This window comes from Vigna umbellata, chromosome 1 (genome assembly GCF_029865625.1).
Source record: "Vigna umbellata cultivar VRB3 chromosome 1, Vumbellata_1.0, whole genome shotgun sequence".
In the NCBI taxonomy this organism is placed as follows: domain Eukaryota; kingdom Viridiplantae; phylum Streptophyta; class Magnoliopsida; order Fabales; family Fabaceae; genus Vigna; species Vigna umbellata.
In genome coordinates, this window is record NC_142165.1 from 44,190,912 (window position 1) to 44,204,176 (window position 13,265).

Genomic DNA, 13,265 nt, shown 5'->3' on the forward strand with positions numbered 1-13,265 from the left:
TTTGTATCCTGATGCTGCACAAGATTACCATATAAGTAAATGTCATTAAAATTATCACAGTATACCAAAGTAACATGAGTGAGAGAAAAATAAAGCTTTAATAGGAGATTGCATAATCAACAAGATTCGACAAACATTTCCAACCCCTTGGTATTCAACCTCTACACTAGAATGAGAAAGAGTGTGTTGAAGCTTTGAAGACCAGGAGATGAGATTGTTGTATAAAACCAAAATTACTAACATGATATTTAGTATTAGTATGAGAGTGTAGGAAATGATGGGGTTGCAAGGAGAAAAAGCCTAACGGTGAAAAGTGTGAATTTTTTACAACAAGACCAACCCAAGTAATTGGGCCGGCAAATCCATTGATGATCCTGGGTTTTTTCTTTTTGCATCGTCCTAGTTGCTTCTCACACCTCTGATTACAGTGTAATGAAACTCCAATTTATTATTGCCTTGAAACCGCCTACGGTATGTATGATTGATGAAAAATCCGACAACTGGTTATCCTTAAACCTCTAAACCCTATCAACAACGTTGGATCCTAATTGACGAAATCTTCAACCTGCTTGGTTCATCCATTCTCCATGGTCATCGCTACACTGAAATTCGCCTGCAAACCCAATCCCCTTCTTCGCTCTGCTCCCTTCCAATGCGTCCGCAAGGTATCACCTTTTTCCTAAAACCTCACCCACCATTCTCATTTTTCCTTATCTTCATTCCCTCTTTCAATTCTCTGTCTCAGTCCTCTTTTTTATTTTCCTAGGTTGTGCCTAAATCTCTCCCCGCGCTTCAGGTAGAGGAATGTAATGCCTCAACCCGTGGACGAGGCAAGGGGACCAGCGAGAAATTCATATTAGGTTTTTCTTTGTTTCAAATGCTTAATTAGATTTTCCTGTATTGATTTATTGAACCTGGTGGTCCTGAAATATTCTTTTTGACATGTGTTGAATTGGTGAAGAAAATAATAGCAAGGTCCCGGCATGGAAGAAATTGGATTCCAAAGAGCTTGGACTTCGGAATTCCATGATAACAGTTCCAACCAGGAAGGTTCTGAATGTGCTGAAGAAAAAGGGTTCGTGCTAATCTCACTCTTCACGTAGCTTTCTCAACCTGGGTCTAGTGTGAAAGAGAGGAAGAGCGTTTTCTTGATTTTGTCTTTTCATATAAGAGGAAAACAACTTGTTTGCGCATGTATGTGAGCCGTGATGGGTGCATTCTTTTCTCTGAACATCTTACCTTTCACTTGTATGTTAATGATTTCGTACTTTTTTCACTTAATGGCTGTATCGAATGATTCAAACTGAAAAAAGAACTGGACTATAGTTCGTTCTTCCTGAACATCTCCCTGGCCTGTGCATGATCTATGGTATAATTAGAAGCCGCTTACTTATTATGACTGCGCAAGACATTGTTTGCTCACTCTTTTAACAAGTGTTGGGCCTTTTTTTGTAGACGTTGTTTGCTTGATTTATTTTCTGCCTGCGCCGGTTATTCGATTGGAGCTATCCATTTTACCAAGTAACTAATAGGGGTCTGGAAATATTAATCTTTACATTTTGTTATGTTCTTCGTGTTTCTGTGTGCACGTTTTAAGATAAGATTCTTTGGATTCTATGTTTGTGTCTGCAAGGGGAGGGAAGTGCATGACTGGTAACCCCTTTTTCTTCTTGTAGGGTATGATGTATACCTTGTAGGAGGCTGTGTTCGAGATCTTGTACTAAAGAAAACACCAAAAGACTTTGATATTATAACTTCAGCGGACCTTAGAGAGGTTACCTTTATTTCTACGTTCATTTTCAAATTGTTGATGTGTGTACATGGCAGTTTACTAAACAACTCTGTGGACCAAGAGATAAGTTATTAGTAATTAGAAGGGCAACATTTGCATTCTGTAAAAGCTAATTTATACAATCTCATTTCAATAATTTTAAAATATACATGTCTATGTTGAGCTTTGTGTCTTCAGACTTTAACATTGGCTGGTGAACCTTAACTCAATTTGCAGGTGAGGAAAACATTTCCGTGGTGTGCGATAGTTGGTAAAAGGTTCCCAATATGTCATGTTCATATGGATGGTACCATTGTTGAGGTTGGTACATTTCCCTTTTGCTTTGAGCATTTTACATTTTATTTGAACTATCTTCTGTGGGTTATTGCTATAATTTTTTCATAAGGGCAGTTTTCTTTTCATTTGCGCTTTTCATGATAGTTTTATTGTTCTTTCTAATTAGGTTTCAAGTTTTAATACTGCTAGATGGAAGTCGAGTGTATACTTCACTCATGGTATTGAGGCACCTAATAACTGTGATAAGAAGGACTTACTTCGTTGGAGGAATTGTTTGAATCGTGACTTTACAATTAACGGGTTGTGCACTGGTTCTTGCCACATTTAAATGAAATTCTATTCCATTTTCTCTCTTCATTTGGCCGCAAATCTGTTTTCTGTAACATGACAATCCACTTTGTATACAATATATATAGTTAGTTAATCAAAGTCTTGCTCTTTCAGGTTGATGTATGATCCATATGCCAGAATTGTCTATGATTACATGGGAGGAATGGAAGATATCATCAAAACTAAAGTATCCATGGATCTCTTTGAAGCTGTTGTTTCTTATATTTTGCCCTTTATAATCAGAAATTTGAGCTTATGTAACTTAATTTTCTATAAATAGGTGCGAACAGTGGTTCCTGCAGCTACTTCTTTTCAGGAGGATTGTGGTGAGTTTTCTGTGGAGGGATGAACGATGTTAAAAAAAAACTACTTCACTCCCATACACATATGTATGACTATCTGACTCGATTTGTTTTCTTCAGCCCGCATTTTACGTGCAATTAGAATTGCTGCTCGCTTGGGGTTTAGTATTTCAAGGGAAACAGCTCAATCTATTAAAAATCTTTCATCTTCAGTGTTAAGACTAGATAAGGTATTTAAAGTGATTTTCATGTCTGCATTATTATATGAACACGTAAGAATATTTTGGCTTACTTAACCCTGTTAATTGTTGTAGAGCAGGCTTCTGATGGAAATCAATTATATGTTGGCTTATGGATCTGGTGAAGCTTCTTTGAGGCTATTATGGAGATTTGGACTTCTAGATTTACTTCTTCCGTTTCAGGCAAATGATGATTCTCTACTTTATTTTCAGAAACTGAGTCATGGAATGCTAGCCTAATTCAGATTTGATATTACAGGCTGCTTATTTTGTCCGCGGTGGATTTCGAAGACGGGACAAAAGAACCAATTTGCTTTTGGTAACTCCATCCTTCTTTAGGAACTTCAGACTTTAGAACATGCAACAATTTAGAATATTTTACTGGCCTTAGTCTAGTGGGAATAGTATACATAATATAACTTTGCTAAACTTAGAACATGTACCATATTTATCAAGTTGTGCATTCAAAAGTATATCTTTGTTTGGAAACTAATAATCTTTCTTCTTTGTTTTCGTGCATACTTGCAAATAACAATTAAACTCTAGCATGCAGAATTCCTTGTTTCTACTTCGTTTAAAATGTTTATTTGTATCAAAACTTGTGTATTCTCATCACCAGACGTTCATTCTTACTGAAATATTTTTAGGGTATGAACGTTAAAGACATCCCATTCCCTTCTACTAAAAAGAAAAAAGACTTCCAAGTTGTGAACAACTAATGGAAGGGATTGGATTTTTGTTTTCAATTTGAATGTGGGTTATTAGATTATCTCAGGATAGTTCCATGTGTTACTTGAGTATTAATTTGAGTTGATAGAATGTTAGCATCGCATTTGCACATTTTTTATTGGATCTTCTTGAAATCTTTTATGCAGTCTTTCTTCTACAATGTGGATAAACTTTTGGCACCAAACCGGCCATGTCATAGCAGTTTATGGTAAGATCTGTCAACAGTGTGGTCTGTTTATTGCTTTACTTTGTTAGTCATGTGATAAACGTAATGTTTAATGCTGAAAAAACAAGGGAATGACAACATCGTACCTATAAATGAATTTTCTATTTTGATGTTGTCCTAGGAGGGTGTGGCCTTGAAGACATAAATGTCAAATTTAGAAGTCCTTTCTCCTTTTCTATTTCAGGGGAAATTTCTCAAAGAATGTTATTCTCCTGACTCTTTTTCCAGAGTTAAGCTCGTAATCTGCATCAGTTTTCTTGTTTTATGAAAGCTTTTCAAGTTATGTAACTATCCCATTGCTTTGTTAAATATTTCCAGTGCCTATGGTTGTCATGAATCCTCTATAATAACTTTGCCCGAGATTATTTTTGGCATGTGTCAATGGGGCTTATAACTTGGAGAGAGTTCTAGAGCAATTGGAACACAGTTTTTTTCCCTCCTAAAAGGATGTCCCAAGTAGGTCCAAACCCAATATCTCAAACACTACCGTGGTCAAAGAGATCATCTTTGTCCATAATCATCTATTCCATCTTTTGCTCAGGTGCATCATTCAGCTATTATCGGATTCTTATATTGATATTATTTCTTAATGCCATTAGATTAAGTACATGATGAATGAATTTGCACCTATACCTGGGAAATGTCTTCTCGTCGTTGATGAATCTTTTTCATTTTTCTTTCTAATGGAGGTTTTGGTTCTTCAGAAATTTATTTTAAAACTGATACTTTGAGAGCTTTTGATTGAACTCAGTTTTTTATATAAACTGTTTGATCACTTTGACATGTCTCTTATAATTTTTGGGTTTTTTCTTCTCATATTTCTTCAATTGTTAGAGTAGGTTCTAAAAACTATCTGATAGCATGATTAGAAATCTTTATAGGCTAGCTACTTGTGTCACCAAAGCAAGACTCATAAGGAATCTGTGCTTTCAGGGTTTCTGTCCTAGCATTACACAAGGCGTTGAGTGATAAACCAAGAGATTGCTCTGTCGTTGCTGCATTTAGCCTGGCACTCCATAATGGTGGAAATTTTTCTGAAGCAATAAGCATAGCAAGGAGGATAAACAAACCACATGATACCAGATTTCATGAGTTGTTAGATCCTTCAGGTCTGGATGAAGAGGATTTGGAAGGTGAGATTCTGGATCTTGCTGAGTCTGTTAAAGGGTCATTGTTTCAGATGACAAATGAGCATTTGGTTTCTGGGGCTTTGGCTGGCTATCCTCAAGCTCCTCATTCAGATCTGGTAAGCATATATATGTGTGTGTATATATATATATATATATATATATATATATATATATATATATATTCATATAGATTGTATACATTTTTCTGGATAATGCTACTCAGTAGATGAATTGAACTAGTATAGAAGCCATTCGTTCATCATCCATAAAAAAGAAACTCACTATTTCCCTAAAATAGTACACACACAAATGCAAGCATGCAAAGAAACAAAAGATAGAAAGTGTAATCTTTGTATAGCACAATTGACATCAATGTAGTTGTTAAATTAACGATTAAGAAATCGAATTATATACTTGGAAAATTAAACTATTTTGTTTGTAATTCCTTGATTGGCAATTGATGACGATGGTAGACAAGTCAATTAAACACGTAAACCAGATATTGGATGCTAATTGGATTATTGCTCAGCAATTTAAGGCTTGCTCTATTGATATTTTGGCTAATTAATCTTGGTTATCATCATTAATTATACTGTTAATCGTTCACAATTTGACAGGCGCTTATCCCATTAGCAATGTACCTAAAAGCTGTCGACTTTTTTGACTGTGTGAAAGTAAGTGCTGGTGAGAATTTTTTGTCAAAGAAAGGTAGAGAAATTAATTATGAGTACTTAGCTCGTGGAGACCTACAAGAAGTAAGGCATGTGTTTGCAAGGATTGTATTTGATACAGTATATCCACTACACCTAGACCAAAATCAGTCCAAATAAGGCACTGGATTTTCATGAGGCTAGTTTGAAGTTTTGAGAAATTTGATGCTGGACTAGGCATTCATTGTCTCAAGTAATAATCGTTGAAAGTTGGAATAATGTGTGGTGAAGGTGCATTTGACAGGGTACTTGCAGGAATGATCATCATTGACTTTGTCATGAGCAAGTGGTAGGCTAAATAGGCAGCGGATAGAAGAGTGACAAACAGTTTCCACCCGCAAAAAGATTTTTGCCCTTTTCTTTTTGTTCCCAAGTGTCTAATTATTTTTAGTTTAACAAATATCAATCTTACATTTAGTTGTCTTGTCATGTATATATGACAATTTTAGATTGCCAAATCATTCAGTTGCCAAAAAGTCAGTAATGTTGAATTTATTCATTAAATTGTCATACGTATCTTGTCCTGAAAAACAAAATTGTTGTCATCCCCTGTGGCTCAACGATGCAAGCCAATACCACGAAATTTGGGGTTGACTGATTTTTTTCAGACTGATTTTTGAAGTTTTATTCATGTTGGATTGAAATGAGAATTCTTGAACTTAGGTGTAAAATTTTCTTTATATCATTCACTACATATCAATCTGTCTATATATTATTATTATTAGTTAACATTGTTATCTATGTGCTGGTGGTTTTATTTATTTATCTTGGATTAAAGAAGAAACAAAGATGATCCATCTTGTAGTTTACGGGCAGATTTTCAAGACACATCGCCTTTTTCTTTTGCCACTTTCCATTTATCTTTTTTGTAATTGTTTTTGCAAATCCTTTTATGGAAGCTAGCTTTCATATTATAAGAAGTTTAGATGATGTGGAGTAAGAAGGAAGGGCTCGGCTTTGTAGATAGCATTGCCCCGTAGAATATTCTATGATGAACTCAACTGAGACAGTCATAGCCTCTACATCAAGACAACTTTCCTTTTTTCTTCTTTTCATAAAACGGAAACCCATAAAAGCTTCCTTCATTCCTTGAGATATTTGAGTAGAGCTTTTATATTGGACAAGTATGATAGGAAGTTTAAATTAGGAAAAATAGTTCTACATTTCATAAAACACTAATTGTCATGCCCGTGGAAACAAGATTGTCTCTCCTTTTTGACAATCGAACTAAGAATCCAATACAATTTGAAGAAAATGAAATGAAGGACAAAATCTAAACATAGATTATTTTTGACAAAAAAAATCCCCTTTCGCATATCCTTAGTATCTCTGATTTCTACTTAACAGGTGCAGGAGCACTTCCTCCAGTAGTAGGCCTGAAAAAGCAAACAAAAAAAAATGTCATTTGACATGGCAGAGAAGGATGTGATAGAAACTAAGGACATATGATGTGATGACATAGTACGATAGTAGGCTACTTACAGTCCTACAAATACTTTAAATGAATCATAGAGTCCCCACTGTGCTCCGGTTAGTGTTCCAATCATAACTATACGAAGAGGAAGGCCACGAGTGAAAAGACCTACTACCCCAATTTTCTTCACAGCCTGTAAATCCAGCAACAGTTAAAAGACAATGAAGCATTACATCACAGAATGTGTTGTGTGAATGTGGTGTATGATTCTTTTCCTATGTGCTATTTAAGGACTCACATCACCAATAGTGGCTCCCTTGGCATTGTTGAGAAAAGAAACGAGGTTGTCGGCAGGATGTGAGACAACTGCACAGAGCACACCTGCTATGTATCCAGCTGCAAAACTCACTCCAAGCTGCTTATTTTTGCTGCACTTCTCCTTTGGGACTGGGATGACGTTTTTGTAGATCATCTCCACAACGGTCTCAAAGGAAGCAAATTTCATCATCGTGTCTGACACGAAACAAAAGTGTAATATAAATGAGAATAAAATCAAATAAAGAAGATGAGCATAGCCTATTGGCAGAATGCAACTTAGGATTCCGTAATGCTAGCTTCAAACTTTTGCGTCCCACACAAAATTAATGCCAAGGTTATAGACTAATGAACTGGTAACACAAAATATGGAATTATTAAAACTTACATGGAATTTGACGCCCCCAAAGAGGAACTATACCTTTATACAACCTGGATATGAAATCAAATTCATCAGATTTGGATTCCAAAACCTAAAACTACTGATACAGAATAGCTACGCTGGGCACATCCTATGCAGTTGTCAGATTTGATATATACGTATTATTCAAAAACCATAGTTAAAGACCAAAAAGCATACCCAGAAACACCGTCGGCCTTGATAAACTTGGGCAACCCATCTGATAAACCTCGAGCAAAGCCAGGCTGAGTTTGTACACGAACTTTGACAGCCTCCATAGGGCAAAGGGCAATATCAGCAATAACTTCAGCTGAAGCAGAACCGGCTAGATATATGATCGTTTTGTACTTCACTGCATTCTCGGGTCCTGCAAGGTCTGAGTAATACTTCTTGAAGAATTCATAAAACCCAAACTTGCATGCTCCTTGAGCACTGTACCCCAGCAGAGTAGGCACCCATCCCCTGAAGAAACCTTTAGCACCCTGTTCCTTCAGTAACACTCCAAATCCCGATGTGATGTTCTTGTACTTTACAGGATCAATCTGAAAATAACGTCTAACATTAATTTGTACAACTTTTTCTCTCTTCATTATTATGAAAAAATCTTTGGAACAAAATTTAAGCAACTTATTGCAGAACGTTGAAGATGTAAATGATGTATAATTGAGGTAGAAAAATGTTGGAAAACAATTATAGTTCATCTGAAACACCATTCTAAGAGCATGTTTTGGTTTCTCCAGTGTATTTTCCACACAATTCAATCTTTGTAGAGAGACTAGTCCTTTCAGGTAGACCTAACCCTTGTGGACCTAAAGGAATTCATTTAAGCTAAAACTCTTCCAGCCTATTTCTTTCTTTTTCTTCATTAATAATAATAACATTATTCATCTGACTCTAATACCCGAGAGTACAACAACAAAGCCAGTGTATATGAAAATTGCTGCATGGATCACACAGTCTTAACTTGGTTAAAGACCAAGGTTTCACAGATGTTATTTACCAAGAAATTTCTCTTGACGCTGTTTAAGAAAATACAAGCTTCGTATCACTTGGACCAATATTTATTGTTTTCATCCGTGTGATGACATCTTTTGAAATACCATTGGAATGATATGATGGAGGAGAAAACAGTTGAATGAAAGAGAGATCCTGAAAAGGAAAGAAAATAACCTGCATGTTGCACTTGACAAGATCGAGAGGAGTGACAGCCATGTGGGTGAGTCCACAACTGAAGACCCCACCGGCACTGCATGCTGCATAGTAGGCAGGAGAAAACATGCGGATTTTCTCTTTTGGTGAAAGGATCACGGGACTCTTGGCCCCACCCTGCGCTGGTAACGATGAGGATGATGAATGCGATGCAATGGAGGATGATGATGGTAGCAATGGCAACCCATGATTGGTGTTATTACTCAAATGGGACTGTATTTTTGATGAGTATAAGAATTCAGGAACAAGAGAGTGGCGAGATTGATCTGAGGGAGCCATTGAGACCTGACAAAGAGAGTTTTATTTTTTTGTGTTTTTGTGTGACTATGTTTCTGTCAATCGTAAACAGAAGTGGGATAATAGAATGTTGTTGTCTAAGATGGGCGACAAAGTGGCAGGGTTTGTGGTTAGAAAGTATGTATGAAGGGTGAAAATGAAGAACAGAAAACGTGAATCATGTGAGTGAGATCCTTTCATGTCCCTTATTTTCGCAGTCTTTTTATACAGAGGCTATTTCTGTTAGCTTTTGACTCTGTAAGCTTTCCATTTTTCATGCAACAGTTTCACTCTTCACAGTTATTAATCTTTTTTTTTTTACACAGCTTACAATCCACTTTTAAGATATTTAAAATTATTTCAAATGTGGAAGGTCTGCAAAAAAGCACTGTGTAATTTTAGCTCAATCACATTTATAAACTATTCATTTCCATTGAGGATTTGTTTTTATTAAATTGTGGATAGTAGGTTTGAAGATGAAAACTTATGTTGTGTCTAGATAAATAACTAAATTATATATTTATTTCATTAAGGAAACTCAAGCATTTCAATTAAAAATAAATAAAATAAATTATACTTTGCCACTGATGTACACGCTTCATCAAATGAGTTTATCTTATAAACTTAATTACATTTGTTAGCTCCTTCTGTTCCCAAACATAAGGTAATTTGGTTTCAAAATATGCACACAGTTGACCTAAGGGTAAGGCCAAAGAAGCATTGGCTTCAGGGCCCTCCTAAAAATAAATTTATTTACTAATGACCTTTCAAGAAAATAACGTCTACTTGATAAATGATATTAATGTATAGAGTTTTGATAAAAAAAATTAAAGAGTAACTAGTAAATACTTGTTTTAAACAAAAAGACTCTTAAAAATTGTGTTTTTCTTATAACTATAGTGATGTTATGAATCATTCATCATATTATACAAAAACAATCTCTTACTTGCTAAATATTCAACACTCTCAGATAAACATAATGTATTGTATAAATTTGCTCATAATTGATTTTGGTATGAAATAAGTTGTTCTCTTTTAAGACATATAGCATGGAACCTGACTCTAACATGGTACTTGTTTTCATGTGGCCGCTAAATTGGGAAGACGATGATTCAGACAGTATCCAGTAACTGATAACTGCCACCTCAGATATGGATAGAATCTTACATTAAAGAGCAACCTCAACCACTCCTTCATTCCCTTCTCTGATTTCATCCACTATACACCAAAAACATGTTTTACTTTCCAACTAAGCACAAACTACACACAAGTTGCCTCAAATATTCAACATTCTCACTTCATAAACCCAAACCCTATCTCTTATCATTTCCCTCTCTCTGCACCCAAAACCTTACCTTCAATCACAATGGCAATGGCATCTCTTTCAGCCACTTCTCTCACCTTCCAACCCTCTCTCAACTTCTCTACAGCCTCTACACAGGTTCCAAATCCCACACTCTCTCTTTCCAAAACTTCAATTTCTTACAACTACTAACAACAAAAGTTATAACCTTATAGTTCTATCTCACTCTTTTCAACTCACTTCTTTCATTTTTCATTTGATTATTCTTGTACCTGCTTCGACTTACCCTTTTAGTGATTTTTCAAAAACCCAATTCAAATTTTTTAATATCAATGCAAGTGAAAGTTTGAAAGGTGTATAAAGGAACATGATTTGATTTGGGTAGTGGAAATCAACATGCAGGGGTGTTACAAAACTTCAACTTTGGGTGCAGTTTGTGTGGGAAGGAATAGGAGAAGCTTCCCTTCTTTGAGATCCTCCCGTTTCCGCATTTGTGCAGTGAGATTTGGTCCCTTCTGAGTACTCTTTCCCTTAAAACTTGCAATGACAGAACTTAAAGTTTGAGTTTTGTGAATTGGGCAGGTGCAGGCACAACCAGAAACAGTAGAGAAGGTGTGTGAAATTGTGAGGAAACAACTTGCTCTGTCCACAGAATCCGAGCTTACCCCAGACACCAAATTTTCAGATCTTGGTGCTGATTCCCTTGACACTGTAAGATACAAAACTTTCGTAAAAGATCGTTTTCTGCTACATTTGATTCAGAGGCTTCACTTATAATATTTAGCATGAAAAACAGAAGTTTGTGTAGTACATTGTGTGTTAGTTATTTGTAGGGAAATTTGTTGTCGTTGTGATGTGAGTGAAAGAGTTGAATTATAAATAATTCATGTTGTTGTAATGTTGTGGCAGGTGGAAATAGTGATGGGTTTGGAGGAGGAGTTTGGCATCAATGTTGAGGAGGATGGGTCTCAGAACATCTCAACAGTTCAAGAAGCAGCTGATTTAATAGAGAAACTGGTTCAAGAGAAAAAAGTGGACCAAAACAATGCAACTGAATCAGCTAAAACAGCTGAATCAGCTTAATCATTTGTTTATTTTTCCATTGTGATTTTCTTCAACTTCATATTTCGTAGAATTGGTTTGCCCAAAAGCCTTTTATTTTTGTTTCAAATCATAAGCGTCTCATTTGGTTTTGTAGGGAATGATATTAGGTGATGTTACCTTTTTCTCATATTCAAGTGCTTAATTTTCTTTCTGCTCTTTCAAATTGGAAATTAAACAGCAGCATGCTCTAACTTAAATTCTTCAGTCAACAGCATTCTTTCTAATGAAATTATAATTATTTTGTTGTTTTTTTTCATTCAGAATATCACATTAGAAATAAAGTAATGTAATTATAATTATTCAACCAAATTTGTACCGTTGAACCGATAAAACCTTGAATTATTTCATTATTATAGGTTTGGTAATAGTTCGACAAACAGTATTGTGTGGTATTGTTTGTAGAGAAATTATGAGGTGATATTCAACCATCACATTTCTATAGTTTCAATCAACATTCATGTATTTAATTTGTTTAATTATAAATGTACTATACTTATAATTCATTTTGGTCATATTATATATATATATATATATATATATATTCTTTTACTTAATGAATCCCTAATTTTAAAAAAGACTTAATTGATTTTTATTTTTTGATGTTAATGTCTTTTGTAACAAAATTTAGATTTGTTATAAAATATGGATTATTTTCTTACAAGAGTGACATTTTAAAATATGAAAAACTCAATAGAAAATAATCCTAAATTTAATAGGTGAGAGACCTAAATCTTGAGATATGATACTTATAAATCGTATTAACATCTATTTCACATGAGGTTAAAAATATATTTAATCGTAAAATAAAATATTAATTTTTTTTATAAAAATAAATACTCTTAAAATAAAATATAACATTTTTGACATCACGCAAATACTTTTACATGCTGTGGTGGTATATTATGTTGATTATGTATTTACTAACTTGTAGCACTTTCATCCATAAACCAGATAAGCAATTTGTCAATAACTCTCATTACATTAAGGATGCTCTGAGCTAATCGAGACAGGAACTTGGATTAAATATGATGTATTTAGAAGTTATAAAATATATTTGGATTTTTCTGAATTTTTTATATTGTTTTCTTTTTGTGTATATTTAAAATCCATTGATTATAATATTGATTTTCATATTTTATAATATATAAAAAACTTTTTAATATATTAATATCAGTATATAATAAAAATTTTGGTACCAAAAATCAAGTACAGAAAATCTAGATTCGTTATAAAATATAATAATTAAATAAAATGAAAACAAAAACCGAATATTTATTATTTTATAAGAAAAAAAACATTTTACCTTCTATCGGTTTCAAATTGTTTGTTTCTCTTAAGCTTTTTAATATAATTCGGTAGCTATAAACACTATGATAAAAGTACATTGAGATTTTTCTTCATTCTTAATTTCATACCTCCAAATTTATTTATAAAAACTTTATAAAAATAAATTTAGATGATGTTCAATTTTCTTTATCTAATATAAGACTTAAATTCATTTAAATTCTTA

At 34.2% G+C, this 13,265-nt stretch overlaps 3 protein-coding genes across 3 annotated transcripts; 2 read left to right on the plus strand and 1 right to left on the minus strand.

Annotated features, from left to right (window-relative positions):
* The first annotated feature begins 469 nt into the window (after positions 1-469).
* LOC148205462 (uncharacterized) lies at positions 470-6,244 on the plus strand. The gene is made up of 14 exons (XM_088103299.1): positions 470-665; positions 767-860; positions 962-1,075; positions 1,677-1,774; positions 2,009-2,092; positions 2,235-2,368; positions 2,513-2,585; positions 2,679-2,724; positions 2,821-2,930; positions 3,015-3,122; positions 3,199-3,258; positions 3,815-3,876; positions 4,828-5,140; positions 5,642-6,244. The coding sequence occupies exons 1-14, from the start codon at positions 588-590 to the stop codon at positions 5,852-5,854; spliced, it is 1,587 nt and encodes a 528-aa protein (XP_087959425.1). The 5' UTR covers positions 470-587; the 3' UTR covers positions 5,855-6,244.
* A 323-nt stretch (positions 6,245-6,567) lies between these two features.
* On the minus strand, positions 6,568-10,084 carry LOC148205463 (mitochondrial phosphate carrier protein 3, mitochondrial-like). Its single transcript, XM_088103300.1, has 6 exons — positions 9,034-10,084; positions 8,044-8,405; positions 7,852-7,895; positions 7,447-7,661; positions 7,217-7,341; positions 6,568-7,110 (listed from the first exon to the last, which is right to left on the minus strand). Exons 1-6 carry the CDS (start codon positions 9,349-9,351, stop codon positions 7,071-7,073), a joined length of 1,104 nt encoding a protein of 367 aa, XP_087959426.1. The 5' UTR covers positions 9,352-10,084; the 3' UTR covers positions 6,568-7,070.
* A 523-nt stretch (positions 10,085-10,607) lies between these two features.
* LOC148205464 (acyl carrier protein 1, chloroplastic-like) lies at positions 10,608-11,882 on the plus strand. Its single transcript, XM_088103301.1, has 4 exons — positions 10,608-10,789; positions 11,054-11,149; positions 11,234-11,362; positions 11,561-11,882. The coding sequence occupies exons 1-4, from the start codon at positions 10,715-10,717 to the stop codon at positions 11,732-11,734; spliced, it is 474 nt and encodes a 157-aa protein (XP_087959427.1). The 5' UTR covers positions 10,608-10,714; the 3' UTR covers positions 11,735-11,882.
* Positions 11,883-13,265: the final 1,383 nt, after the last annotated feature.

Coding starts and splice junctions, on each gene's coding strand:
- LOC148205464 (XM_088103301.1), top strand. CDS start 10,715: ATGGCAATGGCATCTCTTTCAGCCACTTCTCTCACCTTCCAACCCTCT. Junction 10,790..11,053: donor TCTCTACAGCCTCTACACAG/GTTCCAAATCCC, acceptor ATCAACATGCAG/GGGTGTTACAAAACTTCAAC. Junction 11,363..11,560: donor GTGCTGATTCCCTTGACACT/GTAAGATACAAA, acceptor ATGTTGTGGCAG/GTGGAAATAGTGATGGGTTT.
- LOC148205463 (XM_088103300.1), bottom strand. CDS start 9,351: ATGGCTCCCTCAGATCAATCTCGCCACTCTCTTGTTCCTGAATTCTTA. Junction 7,662..7,851: donor TTGGGGGCGTCAAATTCCAT/GTAAGTTTTAAT, acceptor GTTTCGTGTCAG/ACACGATGATGAAATTTGCT. Junction 7,111..7,216: donor TTTAAAGTATTTGTAGGACT/GTAAGTAGCCTA, acceptor TTGCTTTTTCAG/GCCTACTACTGGAGGAAGTG.
- LOC148205462 (XM_088103299.1), top strand. CDS start 588: ATGGTCATCGCTACACTGAAATTCGCCTGCAAACCCAATCCCCTTCTT. Junction 2,586..2,678: donor AAGATATCATCAAAACTAAA/GTATCCATGGAT, acceptor TTCTATAAATAG/GTGCGAACAGTGGTTCCTGC. Junction 5,141..5,641: donor AAGCTCCTCATTCAGATCTG/GTAAGCATATAT, acceptor ACAATTTGACAG/GCGCTTATCCCATTAGCAAT.